Source organism: Cyprinus carpio, chromosome A5 (assembly GCF_018340385.1).
Source record: "Cyprinus carpio isolate SPL01 chromosome A5, ASM1834038v1, whole genome shotgun sequence".
Lineage (NCBI taxonomy): Eukaryota > Metazoa > Chordata > Actinopteri > Cypriniformes > Cyprinidae > Cyprinus > Cyprinus carpio.
The window spans coordinates 4,710,116-4,728,944 of record NC_056576.1 but is presented as its reverse complement, the minus strand read 5'-3'; the positions used below and the strand labels follow the sequence as shown (position 1 = coordinate 4,728,944).

Below are 18,829 nucleotides of genomic sequence, written 5' to 3'. Positions count from 1 at the left end.
AAACTACCATGGTTTCCACAAAAATGAAGCAGGACAACTGTTTTTTACATTGGTACTTAGAAGTAAAAATAATAATTATACAATAAAGTAATAACGATAATTTATTGAGCAGCAAATCTGCATATTAGAATGATTTCTGAAGGATCATGTGACACTGAAGACTGAATAAACAATGAAAAAAAAACAAAAACAAAAAAACAAAAAAATAAAATTATAACAGATATTCAAATTGAAAATAGCTATTTGAAATTATAATAATATTTCACTATTTTAAGTGTATTTTTAATCAAATAAATGCAGCCTGGATGAGCAGAAGAGACTAAAACATAAAAAATGTAATATGAGATTCACTTCAAAAAAAAGAAAAATAAATTGAATCAGCCTACGCTGAATAGTCTGCTCTGTTTTGCTGGTTTAAGAGAGGTTTTGGACATATGCAATACTAATTTAATGGTTTGTGCTTCAGACAGATGTGATGTTATTTCACCTAGTGATCAGATGCACCATTTTCACATTTTCAAAAAATCCCACAGATGCACTTTAAAGTAGAAACCCAAGCCGTCCCCTTGGAATTATAAGGTTCTATCTGACATTTTTGTCAAAATTGAGTTATTCACATATTCTTATTCTGTGACAACTTATTTATATTATGTGATAGATTTTTTTAATGTTCTGTACATTTTGGGACTTTTTATTTAAATAAACAGCAAAGTTGTATCTATACAGTCAAATGTAATGCAAAAACTTTGAAGCTCAAAATCTTTCTGATTGCTTACTTTAAGATAGAACCTTATAATTCCAAGGGGACGAAGTCATCTCTGCAGATATGTCCCTGTTTGTCCTGCAGTGCCTGGTGTTGAGGTGCAGTGTGTCAGTGTGCCAGCAGGAGGCAGTGAGTTTGCTCTCGTCCTCCACACGTGAGTGTGACCGCCAGAACTGGGTCAGGAACAAAAGAGCCGCTCACCTTCAATGAAACAGAGAAACCTGGAAAAAAAAACAAGACTGAGAAATGAAAACATAATGGGATTGGAAAGGGGGTTCCTGTCTTTTACACATTTGCGTTAAACTGCTGTCGTTAAGACTTCACACGTAAGCACCGAGGCCCACGTACACACACAAACACGCTCTAGCACCAATACTATAATTTGCCACCTTTGTGCGTAAGAAAGAAAGAAAGTGGAAAACAGAACGTAGGTAGTTTTCAGGAAAGACGTAATCATCGCCGCTGCTGTCTTGATTGTGGGTATTCCTATAAATATGCGGCCCGTGCCAAGCCTCAGTGCTCGCAGAGCAGGAAAATCAGCAAGACAACAGCTCTCCAGGTATAACAGATGCACTTGGGATTTTTCCAATAAAAACCGTGAGTAGAATGTCAAATCCGAGTGTTTTCTGTGTTAAAGTCAGCATGCAGTCAAACCTTCCAAAGGGAAGAAATCTGATAAAACATTGTAAAGCTTCTTAAAAGAGGCGGGACTTGATTTTGTCCATTGATGATTGATTGGATCATTGGATTGTGGTCATTTGTTTATTGCTCATGTGAGCGACAGTTTGCTGGAGCACAGACTGATATACTATTACAGCTTTTGTAAATATTTTGAATTAGATTTTATTTATATTTCCTGTCTTCATCAAAATTTTTGTAAAAGTTTTAGTAATTTTGTGTTTGTAATTTTAAATTTTTTTTTAAATGTCTATAAAATTTTTAATAACATTTTAGTTTTTATTTTTAGCGGATTTAGTTATTTTTTTTACTTAAAGTTAAACTAAATAAGAATGAGAAATGTTAGCTTGGCAATAAAATTGGTTAAAGTTTATTTTTTATTAATTTAATTTTATTTCAGTTAGCATTTATTTTATTTCAAGTAATGAAAATGTTTTGTTCTGGTTCTAGTTTTTCTGTTGGAGGTGAGGGATTGAAATTAATTATTTAAAGATTACGATAATAGTAATAAAAAAAGATATGCATGGATAAATGATTTATAACAAACACTGCAATATTCCAAAAAAAAAAAAAGGTCGATATTGATTTCACGGTATCAATCATGGTTTTAATTTGCTTATATATTAATTCATCTTATTATATTATGTTGTTCTAATTCTAGTTTTGTTCTATTTATTATTATTATTATTATTATTGTGTAAGCCACAAAAATACTATTTTTAAACCAAAAAAAAAATTTGTTTTGCTGCAATCCCTCTTTTTTTAATTTTTTTTATTCTTTACAAAAAATAACTACCTGTTTAATTCCCAATGGATAAAATCAACTCTTGCTTCTTGTTCAGTGTGTGTATGTAAGCTATCTATTTTCTCAACAGGATTTTTAATACATTTTCTTTAGGCTTCAGACAGAAGACGGCTTATTTATATCTGACAGATAAACTGATAAACTGAGCTACAGTTCGTTGTTACATAAATAGTTCTTGCTTGTGGTTGTAAACATGGTCTGTCTTGTGGTCATATATAGATGTAGGAACCTTCATTAGTGTTGTTTGTTAATGAAAGCATCATATAACTATTTCACATTACTATTTAGTGTTTCTGATGTGATCAGACCTCTAACATTAAGTATTAAAGTTGAGTGTGAGCGTCGTCCAGACCTGAATGATTCTCCTAATCATGTCTTGTTTTAGAGTCCTATCAGCAGGACAGGCCTGGAGAAGTGGACCAGTCAGATCTATCCAGAGCCTGAGGCGGCTTCAGAGGAAGTGCACATGTTTGACTTGGACTGCTTCCTGTCCGACATCTCAGACACACTGTTCACCATGACCCAGAAACCCAGTCCCTGGAGCGGAGACCGCCAAAACAGTGAGTCTATAAAGAGAGAGCTCACCCAGAAATCATTCACTCACCTTCATGCCATTCCAAACCCAGAAAATGCATTTGTATTTTCAAACTTGGCCTGTCGAGATGCAGTGTGCCAGGTTTAACACAACTGATGCCTGTAGTTTTTGGTGCATGGCTTGTAATTAATCACATTGTGCCGATTTTGAAATATGCACAAGCATGCAAGGTTTATAGACTACTTTTAGCAGGGTTTCTGTGGGTTTTGAAAAGTCTTATTTCTGCCTTTCACAAATTAAAGCCTTAAAAGAGTCTTACATCAGAGTAGAAAGTCATTCATAAAATCATGCCATTAAATGTTGCATGCACTGCAAAACATGAATATTTTCCTCAGTATCTTTGTTTTGTTTTGCAATACATGTATCTAAACATCCTTAAATCAAGATACATTTACTTGAGATGCAAAATGAAGATAGTTAAAATCTTGTTTTTTGAGAAATTATTTATAGTTAAGCTATTTGCCTTTCTCTGTTTTTTATTTTTATTAATTTATTTATTTTGTAAGATGAATTAAAAAGTAGTAGAGAACGGCTGGAATTTGTATTTTCAACCATTTTTGGAGTTCATTTTGGATTTATTATCTGCATGAATTTTATGAAAAACATGCAATTTCCCACAGAAAAAAGTAAGTCATACAGCTTTGAAATGACAGGTTTAACACCACTGATGCCTGTAGTTTTTGGTGCATGGCTTGTAATTAATCACATTGTGCCGATTTTGAAATATGCATAAGCATGCAAGGTTTATAGACTACTTTTAGCAGGGTTTCTGTGGGTTTTAAAAAGTCTTATTTCTGCCTTCCACAAATTAAAGCCTAACATCAGAGTAGAAAGTCATTCATAAAATCATGGCATTAAATGTTGCATGCACTGCAAAAAATGAATATTTTCCTCAGTATTTTTGTTTTGTTTTGCAATACATGTATCTAAACATCCTTAAATCAAGATACATTTACTTGAGATGCAAAATGAAGATAGTTAAAATCTTGTTTTTTGAGAAATTATTTATAGTTAAGCTATTTGCCTTTCTCTGTTTTTTATTTTTATTAATTTATTTATTTTGTAAGATGAATTAAAAAGTAGTAGAGAACGGCTGGAATTTGTATTTTCAACCATTTTTGGAGTTCATTTTGGATTAATTATCCGCATGCATTTTATGAAAAACATATAATCATATAAAAATATAATAACATTTTATTTCCCACAGAAAGAAGTAAGTCATACAGCTTTGAAATGACATGGAAATAAACTGAGAGTATTTTCATCATTGTATGAATGAGTCTCAATTCACTTGACTGACCTAATACATTTTGTGGTCTCTATATATTGATCTTAAAAGGATATTTGGCTGATTTAACAAGATTACAAAATAATATGTATCTTTCAGCAACATTTAATGTGTCCTCTGCCTAATTTAAGATTTCATAAACGAGACATGAATTTAGAGATGGAGAATTAAGTCACATGAGTTTATCAAATATATTCAGGAAGGACACCACACCCTCAAACGAGGAACTTTAAGAGAATACATCCTTCAAACAGAGCAGTGTTGAACACACACATCCTTACAGTGTTTTTCACTCCTGTGGTCTCAGTGTACACCAGTAATGCAGACATGATCCAGCCCGGCTTGACTCCATTACAGCCCAGCTTGGACGACCTGATGGACATACCAGGTGAGTTTAATCTTTATTATACTGACATTGCTCAGCTTTATAACTCAAACTAAATTATTTTATATGCTGTGGGCCACTCTGTACCCTGGTCCTGGTGCCTTAGACACACTTGATTATAAAGAAGAGTTATATGAAAATGGAGTCATACATTTACACCTTCCTGCTGTAGCTGGATTGCTAATAAGAAATATAATTAAAATCTAATTTAAATTAAATATAGTTATTAACATAACGGAATAATATAACATTTTAAAATAATTTCAATATTAATATATTGATTTAATATTTATGAAAAAATATCTGTTGTTTGAATGTTAATAAAAAATAAATATAGTCATTAAAATAAATATGATAACATTTTTCAGTAATTTTTCAATAATAATAATAATAATAATAATAATAATAATATATTGATTTAATAATTATGAAAAATGTTTTATCTTTAGTTTGAAATATCAATAAAAATATAATTTAGATATAACTGAAATTAAATATAGTCATTATACTGTAATTAATATAAAAATATATTTTTTCAATTAATATATTAATTTAATGTTTATGAACAACGTTTTATCTGTAGTTTGAATGTTAATAAAAATATAATGTAAATACAATTTAAATTAAATATAGTCATTTACATTATATATATATATATATATATATATATAGTATATATATATATATATATATATATATATATATATATATATATATATATATATATATTGTTTACATTTAAGAAAAATGTTTTAGCTGTAGTTTGAATCTTAATAAATATCATTAAAATCTAAAATTAAATATATATAATTTAAATTAATATTTCTGAACATTTATAAAATAAAATATATTAAAATTTATTATATGTAGTTTATGTAACTAAATAAAAAATAACAACACAATAAAAAAAATATACACATGAATATAAAATAAAATATTTTTGTTTCAATATTTCAATATTAATATATGAATTTATATTTGTGAACAGTATGTTTTATCTGTAGTTTGACATTTTGTTAAGAAATATAATTTAAATTGAAGATAGCAATTAAGTAATTAATATAACTAAATATATAATGATTATTTGTTACCATTCTTTTTCAGTATTAATTTATTGATGAATATTTATTTATTTATATATTATTATTATTATTATTATTGATTCATTATTAAGAATTATTATTTGGAAATGCAAAAAAAAAAAAAAAAAAAAAATTAAGAACAGTAAAAATAAATAGGTGATGAATTTATGAATAGATACATAGTTTATAACTAGAATTGCATAACTTTGACAAGATATAGGGAAGTTCAAAATTTCATTTGTGCAATTTTAAGTGAAGCCGGTCCAACAATCTGTCTGTGCTTCCCTTTCGGGGTGTTTAGAGGACAATGAATGAGTTTGACCCCTTGTGGCATATGTGGCATTTCCTCTATGGCATTTCCTCATCTGTGACAGGGACATTTGAAGGGTATAGAATCAGTGACTGATGTGTAGCAGTCATACGGGATGAGATCAGCCCTCATTAGTGAGTCAGTTTACTTCAGTACAGCAGCACTGTTCACTCATTCAGTTCCCTCCATCTGTGTACTGATTCATCTTCTGTCATTGTAAGAATACGCTAAACTATACAGGACAATGTACAGTAGTGCTGTGCAATATGGACTTAATAATCACAAATATTTGACAGATGTTGTGTTTTCATTCTATTGCAATTTTTGGCAGGTGTATTTTACTTTGTGTTCAAAAATGTGTATCAGAAGAAAATTAAATTATCCACATTCTGATTATCGAACAGCTTTTGCACATAGATGAGAATGTCACAGTTTAACCCTGTAAAGCCTATTTAATATGTGCATTTCTAAGCCTCTAAATGATCAACATCTTCGAAACTTTGCTGAAAAGCCCGCTGCACTCAATCTACTGCATGCCTTCTGTCTTTTTTAGCAATTTAAAACTCTCTTATTGCAATTAAACAAACAACCAACTTCAACCAATTAAACAATTTAATAATAACTGTCAAATCTTGTCAAAGTAAATGTCAGAATAACTGCAGTTGCAGCCTGATTTGTAAATGTTGTTCTCATTGAATCAGAGATTAGCTTTAAGTGTTCTGTTCAATAGCATCACAGTGGAAAGTGTTCTTGCAATAGTGTAAATGTACTCTTTTGAAGCGTACATGCAGCTGTGTGAAACATTAAGGTCTGGTATTAAATGGCCACATGAAGCACGCATCATCCGAGGTGGAAAATACCTTTCCGAAAAGGCATTCTGATTGGTTGCATATGGGTTTGGCAGGTCTAGAGGAATAGTTTAGATACTGTGAGAGACTAAACCATGGCAGCTGACGTGTCTGCAGTGCCATTAGAAGTCATTTTTGAGCCATTACAATGTTCAGGATATTTCTGAAGAAAATGTAAGTCATTCTCACCTGCTTGTGAAGAATAAACCTCATGCTCGTTGCTCTCTAGACATTTTCCTGAGTTTCCGTGGGCAGCCGATGGAGCACGTGGTTTATTCAGACTGCGGCTTCTTTGAGAATTCGTCTAGCGGGGCGTTTCCTTCAACTGCTTCCTCTGCCGTCCCCAGTCAGATGATGCACACAGGATCTCTGCTCACACAGGTGCAACACTCATTCATGGTGTAATTGGCAAGTGCCACTAGTGTCACCAAACAAAATTGTAAACGTGACTGTTTTCTCAAACACTTCCCCATCTGCCATCGTTCTTTTTCCAGAGTTTTTATTTTCAGCAGCATCATCCTACAAATTACTTGATTGGTTGTGAACATTAAATAATATTGCATTATTTTAATATATTAACATGTATTTATTCTATTAATATTTATATACATACGCATACAATTTTATTTTCCACATTTTAACGTAGGAATGTGTGCCATGCTTTTAACCATGCTAATAATTGTGTTATATTATATTTAGGGCTGTCAATGTTAACGCGCTAATGGATGCGATTAATTCAAAAATCCTTAACGTGTTAAAATAATTGTATGCAATTAACGCAAAAGTCGATCTTATCATTTCAAGCCGCTAAACTTGGAAGGTTTTCAGTCCAGTAATCAAGTAAGCGACTGCATTCAAAGAATCCGTCCAAAACAGTGCTAATATAAAGGAAACCAGGCTGATTACGCGTTGTGTTTTCAGTGAATTATTCCAGTGTGTTTCTCTTTAAAACACAAGCTCTGTCAAATTCTGTGATTCTCTGAAGAGCGCGAGAGCTCACTCACTCATCGCGCAGTGTGAAATACAGACTGACCGGACGCTGTATGGCCATATTCATAATTATGACCACAAAGTCTGTTTACAAAGTCTACCATTGTAACATGTTGCCAATGTCTGAATACAGTGTGTGCATTTACATACATTGAGATAGAGAGTGTATCTTGAAATATACATATACATACATCATATATTTATTTTACTCTCTGCACAACTCTGTATACCTTGAATTGATTTTAATAACTTTAATGTACACTTTTTTCCTTCCACTCAACAAGACCATTTTGAAGGCTCAGGAAACCTTTGCAGGTGTTTTGAGTTGATTAGCTGATTGGCATGTCATTCTAATATTCTAATTTGTTGAGATAGTGGATTGGTGTTTTTTTTTAAACGTGAGCCAAAATCATCACAATTAAAAGAACCAAAGACTTAAACTACTTAAGTCTGTGTGCACTGAATTTATTTAATACATGAGTTTCACAATTTGAGTTGAATTATTGAAATAAATGAACTTTTCAACAACATTCTAATTTCTTGAGATGAACCTGTACATTTTTAGAGGAATATTCAAGGATCAGATCGGGACTCGGTATCGGCAGATACTCAATATTCAGTGACTCAAACATCACCAATAAAAACAATAAAAGATAAATTATTATCATCCCTAAGAAAAATACTTGCAGAAAAATTAGTTTTGTAAGAATCACTCTTCAATAGGTTTCCTTTGCTAGACATAGCAAATAATGACAAAATTGACACCTTAAACAATAAATGGTGTATGCTTAATTTCACAATAAGTATAATATTAATCATGGTTAAGGGTGTGATTAATCTGATTAAAAGTTTTTATCCATAGACAGCCCAAATTATATTATATTATATTATTATTTGTATGGTTATTAAAAGCATAGTACACATTTCAACATTTAAAATGTGCAAAATAAAATAAATAAAAATAAAGTAATTTTATTATATTTATATTATATGATATTATAATTATTTGCATGGTTATTATAGACATAGTACACATTACAACAATAATATGTTTAAAAAAAAAAGAAATAAATACAGATCTTAAAATTAAATTAACTATATATTACATTTAATATCTAATAAAATCATTTGTTTTATTTAAAATGTGTGCCATGCTTCAGACTATTCTCATGAGATATCACATAAATTTAATGCATTTTCCCCGAATGTGTGTCAAATGATTTCACTTTTTTTTTTCTTTTTAATTTTCATTTTTAGCCTCCTCTCTCAGCTGAAGGTTTATCCCAGCCGTCCTCATCTGTAAACCTACCTGGACCCAGTTATCCTCGCCAGAACATCATCCCCGACATGAACTTCAACCCCAGTGGTGAAACCTCAGAGCCCAAGTTCAAAGGGCACTCAGAATACATCAGTGACTTCCATCACTCTCTGAACCTCTCGTCTGGCCTGGTCCCATACAGTCAGCAGACGTCGTTCAGTGGTCACACCACTGAGATGCCAGGTGTTATGGCACAGGAAAGCCCTTACTCATCAGCCTGCCTCAGACACAGTTATTCCTCCAGCCAATCACGGACCTGTGCGGCTGCCACGTCCACGGTCATCACCCACACTGGTTCTGCCATGACCGGCCTGCCATTGGACGCCCAGCATGGGTACTCCAGCGTGGCTGAGATGTTTCCTCCTGCCACCTGCATGTCTTTGAGCTACCAGCCCATGATGGCCACCCCGTCTCTGCCTTCGCCCGGCGTCTCTCACTGCTTCTCTGTGCCGCAGCAGGTGGGAGTGGCCACTGGCAGGGGGAAGCACAAACAAAAGACAGGAGGAGCCCAATTGGTTCCCAGGGTGATGACTTCATCTACAGCCCCGCCCACTCAGACGAGCTGCCTGGCCAATCTGCTCACTTCCAGATCTCAAGAGCGTATGTAGATGTCTGATTCATTTGTCATTTTTCCTGCTTAGTTTCTTCAGTTTTTGCCAGTGAGCATCTGGATGGATAAAGGAATGTCCCAGGTTAATTATTTATATAATTAGAATTTTTATTTTTATGTTTTCAGATTTCATTTTTATTTGCTTTTGTCTTATGTCATTTAATTAAATTAAATTAATATAAAACTAAAAAAAAAAAAAATAATAACTCTAAAAAAAAATTAAATTACTAGAAAACTAAAAAAAAATAAAATAATAAATTTAATATCTATATTTTATTTAATATCAGGTTTAATTCAATTAACAAAATGTTCTTTATAGTTTTAGTTTCAAGATAGCAAGTGCTAAAATTTAGCCATCTCTGACTCGGTTGGAAAAGGTGGGCCAAAGCGTGGTTCAGTTATACGTAGATCAGTGAGTGTGAGGGCTAACCGTGCTGGAGTGTGTTACTTCTGATACGTGAAGCTTGATTGCGCAAAAATTTCTGAGCAGCAAGAGTGATAGATCTGTAAAGCAATATATTGTAAGAGGGCCGTGTAATACCGCACCCAAAATGACTCAAAATAATAAACCACAAGGTTAACAAAACGATGCACTGCACTGTTCTGAGCGAGAGCGCTTCTGCCTTCACATGCTATAGGAAACTTCCTATTTCCCACTTATGAAGTCATGATTACGAGCTCGTTGCATTCTTTTCTGTTAAAAATAACAGTGAACAGTGGTTTATGAATGTTAATGCTTAGCCTAAATAATTTGATTGGGAGCATTCATGTGCAGTCTTAGGCCCACCCCAAATGCTCTCATTGTTTGAGACACGTGATGACACCCATCCCAAGCCAGTACTGATCAACATCCCACCCCTCCTGTGACCCATGGTTTGTGTGTATGTGTATTCAGATCTAGTGAGCAACGGACTTTCATAATAAATAAAAAACTGCGTTAATGCACGATAAAATATGCATTAACTTGGCCAGCCCTAATATATATATATATATATATATATATATATATATATATATATATATATATATATATATATATATATATATATATATATATATATATATTAGGGCTGTCAACTCTAACATGTTAACGCATGCGATTAATTTGACAATTCTTGACGCGTTAAAAATAATTTAACACAGTTAATGCAAAATTACTGTTGTTTTTCTGCTTGCAATCAGCCGCTAAACTCCGGGAAAGTTTTCAGTCCAGTGATCCAGTAAGTGAATGCATTCAAACAATCTGTCTAAAACGGCTCTAATATAAAGGAAACCAGGCTGATTACATCAGAGATTGCAGAGAGAACAGAGACTCGCGTTGCGTTTTCAGAATTATTCATTCCAGTGTGTTTGGCTTTAAAACACGAGCTCTGTCATATTCTGTGACACGTCGAGCTGTATGGAGTACAGACTGAACGGATTGTCAGTTCCCACCACTGTATGGCCAGATGAGACGCAAACGACGTTTTCTCGACTGGATAACCAGTCTCGCTAGTAAAGTTTTGATGGATGAAGACTGCAGTCAAGATTAAGGTGATTGCGGTGGAGTACAGGAGTCGTACAGTAAGCATGTGTGAGTCTGTTATAATAATGTGTGTATGCATCTCTTGATGCACTGATCGCACATTGTATTTATGCACAGCACAGACATGTCCGCACATTCACGTTTCCACACAGATTTACAATAATGTTTTGATTTGTCATGTGTATGTTGCTGGGTCATCTCTTAGTTATTCTGAATGGATCCGTGTGTACTGTAGTAGATATATGCAGCCAGCAGGCGGTTGGTTTATGGGTTTTTGGCATCTCCATGTGGTCCTGTTCGTTATCGCAACTTGACTTCTCAAAAATGTAAAAAAGCTATTTGCTTTTGCACTGTACACATACTTTAAAATTATTTGCTGGATATAGCAAATGATGAGAAAATAAACATTTGAAACAAGATAAATGGTTTATGCTTAATTTCATGAAGTGTGTGATTAATCGCGAATAATCACAGAAAAAGGGTGTGATTAATCTGATTAAAAATTTTAATCTATTGAAAGCCCTAATACATATATATTAATAGTAGAAAATCATGCGAATTGCTTAACATTTTTAAAACCTTCTCTCTAGGAAAACCATCGTTGAGTTTTGATGCTCCATCAGCAGGGTTAAAAGGCCGCAGACCAACGTCACCCATCTCTCCGGTAAGTTCTCCTCATAGCGAAATAAAATATCTACAGCACACTTATACAAAACAAGTGAAAATAATACAACCACACTGACAGACATTTAGACAAGAGAGACTTGTGTAATGATGCAGAAAATTCAGCTTTGCATTTTAAAACAGAAACCAGCAATTTTAAACTTTAAAAGTATTTCACAAAGTTATTGTTTTTACCATTATTGTTTTATTGTTTTTGATCAAATAAATGCATCCTTGGTGAGCCGAAGAGACTTTTTTCAAAAACATTAAAAAATCCTAATTATTCTCCATAACAGCGAAAGAGCAGCAGTCGTGGAGGATCGCAGATTTCCCACAATCCCCCCTGGGCCTCTACTGCAGTCCCTCCACTGTCACCGTTACATTGTCAGATGCACATGTCAACCCATGGCCACAGCGGCAGCCCGCAGGGAAGCACCATCTCCTCACTGCTCACGCAACAAACGCCACTTCTCATCCCCAAAACAGAAGAACTTTCCCCAGGACAAATGCACGCAAGTGACAGGACCAGTTTAACAGGTGTGTTGATTTGTGTGGTTTTAGAGGAATAGTTCACCCAAAGATTAAAATTAGCTAAAAATGTACTCACACTCAGGCCATCCACGATGTAGATGAGTTTGTTTCTTCATCCCAACAGATTTGGAGAAATTTTGAGAGTCCATCAGTTAACATCTTGTGATGTGAAAAGCTGCATGTTTGTATAAAAGCAAATCTAACATTAAGACATTTTTAACTTCAAACTGTTGCTTCCTCCAGTGGAAAAAAGTGGTCTGGTCTGAATCAGGAGTGAAATATGCACAGATCAAGCACCATTTGCAAGCAAAACAGCCCAAAACAAATATGTGGGTGGATTTTGATGTGAGAGGACAACAGGACCTTTTTACTGGAGGAAGCGTTATTATGGATTATGGACTGGTATTTTGGTTAGAAGCAATGGTTTGAATTGTAAAATGTCTTGATCGATTCGTTTCTTACCATCATGCAGCTTTTGTCTTCTCCAGACATTAGCTGATGGACTGGAGTGGTGTGGATTACTTGTGGATTATTGTGATGTTTTTATCAGCTGTTTGGACTCTCATTCTGACGGCACCCATTCACTGCAGAGCATCCATTGCTGAGCAAGTGATGTAATGCTACATTTCTCCAAATCTGTTCTGATAAAGAAACCTACATCTTGGAGTACACTATCAGCAAATTATATATTATTACAACAGTTATAACTATATGATGTCATGCATAATAACTCAAGCATTGTGTTTTGATTCAAGGGGAATGAACTGTCTTATTTTGAAATGTATTTTTAGTTAGCTTTTCAGGAAACATGGGACAGACATCACCTACGAATCCACCAGAGAAAAGCCCAGAGTCGTTGCCTGGACAAGCCAAGATGGAGTCCACAAGAGTAAAAACACAAATCCACCCACCAAACACAATTATTTCATAACTCCACAGTTTGTGTTTCTAATGCAGCTCTTAAATTGTACAAGAAAGTCTTAATTATGATTTCAAAAGGAATTCATTTTGGGATGGAAAGACAAGAATTGCAATATGGCTTATATTTCTGCCGCTCCGAAAGCGCCTCCTGCTGGCAGAGAATGAATTTGCATTTTTAATAACCCAGTCTGCTGTTTTTGTTCAGACCAATGTGAAAATCAACCCATGTTTTTACGCTGCAAACACGCAGAATTATAAATGTGAACTGGTGGATCAACAAGAAGATAAATGCATTATAAAAATATAAACAATCAAGACAGTAACATTTATTTATGTTATTTAATTGATTTAATATAATAATTGATTGAAAATAAATTGTTTAAATTAATATAATAATTGATACTTTTCACTCATCCATTTTCTTAAAAATGGTTTAAAGGGTAAAATGCGAATTTGATTGATTGTTTTTGTGAAAACCTGTATTTGAACTGTAAATCATGCTTTTTACAGTAATTTTACAGTTTAATATGTTACTATAAACATGGCCCTACCCCGCTCATATGGTATTCATTTTATTTGTGCAGGTCTTAAAAATCCTGCAGATACCATGTAATGTTGTCTTTTTTTACAGACGGACACACGACGGATCACACACATTTCTGCCGAGCAGAAGAGACGGTTCAACATCAAGCTCGGCTTTGACACGTTACACAGTCTGGTGACGACTCTCAGCTCACAGCCCAGTATAAAGGTACAGTAACACTCATTTCAGTGGCTCTATCAGTCAGCACTTGTGAAAAAGAAGTGTGCTTCATTGATTTGTATGTGCACTTGTAGTGTACATCAAATCTTAAAAGCATGTTTTTAAAAACTCTACTTGCAGATAATATAAGTGTGTCAAGAAACGTAGTCATGAAAGAGTCTCTCTTTAAGTACACTTTTAAAAAGTGCACTTTGTAATAATGTCAAATTAAATGCTTTACTTTAAAGTACATTTTAAATCTTTATGTTTTAATAATCTTTAAATAATTTAATAATAATTTCATCTGTAGTGTGCTCTTGGATTTTTGGATTCATTTAAAGTTAATATGGTTGAAGTACTAAAATTACTAAAACTGAATTAAAAATATAATACAGCTGAATAGAAATATAAACAATCTAATACGAAAATGAAAAAAATAAATACTAACTTAAAAATAAAAAAAATAAAAAAATTAAATATAAAAAATATTAAAATTGATATTATTAAAATAAAAAAATAAATTTAAAATATTAATATTAAAATATTACTATGAAATTTTAACTCAAGTTAAAATGAATATATATATATAAAAAGCTCATTTAAAATATCAATAAATACTGTAATAGCAAGTTTCAGTAGTAATGACATTAAAGTGTATTATGGTTTACCATAAATGCTTGAACACTTTAAATATATTTTTAAGACATTAGAAGTAATTATGAAGTTACACATAAAGATATAAAGCACTTTATTTATAAGTTTAAACCATAAAACATTTTCATTTAATTGTAAATAACATGCATTTAAGTGTACAAAAACATTAAATTCATTTCGCACTACAGTATATTGTTTCTGTAATAAGTACTCTTTTTTTAATAGTATGCTGAAGTTTTCACAAGGGAATGATAGCAATGCATTTGAGCTTCTAAGTTGCTTCAGATGAATATGTCTGGGAGATTTCTCACCTGGTTTAATGTCTTGACATCTGTACTCTCATTCCTCTCGGGCTCAGATCAGTAAGGCCACGACGCTGCAGAAGACAGCGGACTACATCAGTAAGATGCAGCAGGAGAGAGCTCAGCTCCACGAGGAGGCCCAGAGACTCCGAGACGAGATCCTCACGCTTAACTCTGCCATCAAGTGAGTGCATTTGTGCGTTTGTTTTACAGCGTGTGGTGAACATAGTTATGAGAGACATCTACATGAATGTGTGAGTGTGATTGTACTGTGTCTATGCAGTGTGTGTCAGCAGCAGCTTCCGGCTACAGGTGTCCCAATAACACGACAGCGCTACGACCACATGAGGGAGAAGTTCAGAGAGTACGTGAGGACTCAAACGCTGCAGAACTGGAAGTTCTGGGTCGTATCCTACAAAGTGGTTTCAAATCTCAAAACAAATCTGATTGACAGATTTCAGAATCTTGTTGTGGTTAAGTAACCCAGGTGAACAGGGTAAAAGAATGAAGGAACTAACATATCACCATACTTCTACAGTTGTTTTTGAAATGTCAAGTTTTTAATGATTCAAATGATGCATTATCTAATTAAATACACACTCAGAAATCTGAACATAGGACAGGTTTAAAATGTTTGTACAGAAGGGATTTTGGATATTTTTTATCACTCCATCAATCACAAAATACTGTCTACAGCCAGAAGAAATACATTTTACACCATCTTTTTAGGAATATAATGAGTGTGATTATTTATGAACAAACACTTCTGTGAAAGGTGGTGTGAAACTGAAGTTTTGGGTGCAAATAAAACAAACACTCAAAAGCGTAAAAACTGCTAGTCTGATAGAAGACATGCTATGCAAACAAAATTGAACTGTGCATGAAAAAGACAATGATTTTACGGAGACCAGCATCCACAACATCTGTGCTGGTCCTTTTATTATGATTAATTCTGTTAAGATGCAAGTCCTCCACGTCTTCATATTTTCCTCAACTGAGCCGTTCTCTTAGTTCAGCATCCTCATCGAGCCGCTGTTCGAGTCGTTTAACGGTATGGTGTCCACAGCCAGTGTGGATGATCTGTGTCGCAGCACTCTGTCCTGGCTGGACCAGCACTGCTCTCTGCCCGCGCTCAGACCCAGTGAGTGACCAGCACCTCTCTACAACCTTCCCTCAGACCTCAGAATCATTTACTGCCTTTCTGAACAAACGTCCTTGCATATTAATCAGTCCCTGCCTTCTTAAGTTCGTTTTTGGTGTAGATATACACATTTTACAAAGGAGTGTATCACCTTGATTTTACCACGTTTTAGGGGTGTTTTCAAGCATGATTGAAACTGTATCATGGTAAACTTGCTGTAACTGCAAGTGGATACAGCCGTATGATAAAAAATAGATTTATAGTTACATTTATTATATTATTGCATTAATCATACGTTATGGTATTATATAAAAAAATTAAAAACCAATATATACACTATCATTCAAAAGTTTGGGATTGGTAAGTTTTTTTTTATGTTATTAAAACAAAAATACAACAAAAAAACTAAGCATTTATTTGATCAAAAATACAATAAAAACAGTAATATTGTGAAATATTATTGCAAATTGAAATAACAGTTTTCTACGTGAATGTATAGTAAACTGTAATTTATTTCTGTGATGCGCAGCTGAATTTTCAACATCATTACTCCAGTCTTCAGAGTCACGTGATCTTCAGAAATCATTCTAATATGATGATTTGCTGCTCAAAATATCATCTTATTATTTATATATATATATATATATATATATATATATATATATAGTGTGTGTGTGTGTGTGTGTGTGTGTGTGTGTGTGTGTGTGTGTGGAACCATAATACATTTTTTACAAGATTATTTGATGAATAGAAAATATTAGAAACTTTGTAACTCGTTAGCAATTTAGGATTAGGATTTTGTTTTTAATGAATAGAGAGTTCAAAAAAACCGCTTTTATCTGAAATCGAAATTATGTATTATTATGAATGTTATAATTATGTCTTTACTGTCACTTTCAATAATTAATTCATTAATGCATTTTTGCTGAATAAAAATTTCTTTAAAAAAAAATCAACTTGGCAGTAATACAGATTCACCCTAAATCTGCATTTTACAACAGCAGAGTCGATTTGGATCTGTCAGGTATTATCAGTTTTATTGTAATATTCTATCATGTGTTTCTCTCCAGCTGTTTTGAGCTCCCTCCGTCTGCTCTGCACCTCCACATCAATCCTCTCAGACCCCAGTCTGGTTCCCGAACAGGCCGTCCAGGCCGTCTCTCACGGACATTCATCCCACAGCTACAGCCAATGACAGCACACGCTCTCAAAACCACAGCCAATCACACGACCCACATGCGCATCCAATCAGAACACTCGTCAACAGCAGCGACCAATGGCAATTTATAGCCTCACAAATGTAGCCAATGATGCTCTTTCCCACAAATGTGCAAGTGTTTATTGATGGTAAAGTGACTACAGCTTTGGTTGAGTTTTTATTATTTATAGGAAAACAGAGATGATGATCAGAATTGATGCGGAGAAGAGAGGAATTGATGATGTGTGCCAGATTGAAACTCAGTGGGTTCAATATATTGTGTTCAGTTTATTTTTCACATGCCGATTAATGCCCCAGCATACATTTTGTTCAAGTTCTGTTCATGTTATTGTTTTGTAATTCTCATAAAATTATCAGTCAGTGTGAGTGTGATACAGTGGGGCATACTATTTATAACTGTGCCTTGTTTAGGTTTCCACATGTAATTTCAGCTTTCAACAATTCCTTGCAGGAATAAATGTTAGATCTTTTTTTCTTAAAGTGTGTTTGTCTTACAGTGATCAAATGGCAAATCGCACACATACGGTGAGCTTTGGTGTCCCATAAGATTTTGTAAAGCATTAGAGGCACAAATCCCATGTTTTTTTTCCCCTATTTGTGAAACTATTATCTAGCGCACTGTAAAATTTAACTAGAATGAAAATAATTAAAATGTTACAGAAAATGTAGTATTGCAATGTCAAATTTTAAAACCCAAGAAATGACAATTTGGACGCTTTCTACAGAATCGGGTGTAGACAAGTAAATTATTTAATTTCATTTTTTCTGTTTTTAAAATGATTATAAAAACTGCATTCATCAAGCATGCAGTTCTGTTTTAATCAGTATTATGGCAAAAATACCAAATAAATACTAAAGACATATATTTATATTTATAATATTGTGAAATATTATTGCAATTGAAAATGTGTTTTCTATATGGATTTATTTTAAAATGTAATTTATTTCTGATGTCAAGCCAGAATCTTCAGGTTAGAGTCTTCTAGAAATCATTGCTAATTTTCTGATCAAGTAAAAAAAAAAAAAAAAAAAAAAAAAAAAAAAAAAAAAAAGATGAATTATAAATGTGGAAAACATTTTTTTATGCAAAAAATACCATTCAAAAGTTATTATAATAAAAGTTATTAAAATGCTAAATACATATATATTCATATTTTGAAATTGAAAATAACTGTTTTCTATATGGATTTATTTTAACATGTAATTTATTTCTGATGTCAAACCAAAATCTTCAGGTTAGAGTCTTCTAGAAATTCTAATATGCTGATTTTCTGATTCATATATATATATAATGTTCCTGTGGTAAAACTACATCAGCAGGTGTCGCTAGTGCATTCACGCTTTATACTTGTATTTCCCTCACATTCTATAAATACCTATAAATGACTGTTTCGTGAATCACTGTTATTATCATTACTTCACTTGGCTGTTTTTTATGTTCATACGGTTTTTGTTTATT

General features: G+C 33.2%; 1 protein-coding gene across 1 annotated transcript in view; it reads left to right on the top strand.

Moving 5' to 3' along the window:
• LOC109049845 (carbohydrate-responsive element-binding protein-like) overlaps positions 1-18,038 on the top strand; it is a 30,232-nt gene extending 12,194 nt beyond the window's left edge. The window contains exons 6-17 of the mRNA XM_019067508.2: positions 2,632-2,806; positions 4,437-4,517; positions 6,984-7,135; positions 9,002-9,662; positions 11,788-11,861; positions 12,157-12,397; positions 13,183-13,280; positions 13,944-14,063; positions 15,067-15,194; positions 15,294-15,417; positions 16,022-16,151; positions 17,222-18,038. Of these exons, the coding sequence (XP_018923053.1) occupies positions 2,632-2,806; positions 4,437-4,517; positions 6,984-7,135; positions 9,002-9,662; positions 11,788-11,861; positions 12,157-12,397; positions 13,183-13,280; positions 13,944-14,063; positions 15,067-15,194; positions 15,294-15,417; positions 16,022-16,151; positions 17,222-17,346 (2,109 nt within the window). The 3' untranslated portion in view covers positions 17,347-18,038. The remainder of the gene's footprint in view (positions 1-2,631; positions 2,807-4,436; positions 4,518-6,983; positions 7,136-9,001; positions 9,663-11,787; positions 11,862-12,156; positions 12,398-13,182; positions 13,281-13,943; positions 14,064-15,066; positions 15,195-15,293; positions 15,418-16,021; positions 16,152-17,221) is intronic.
• The last annotated feature ends 791 nt before the right edge of the window (positions 18,039-18,829 follow it).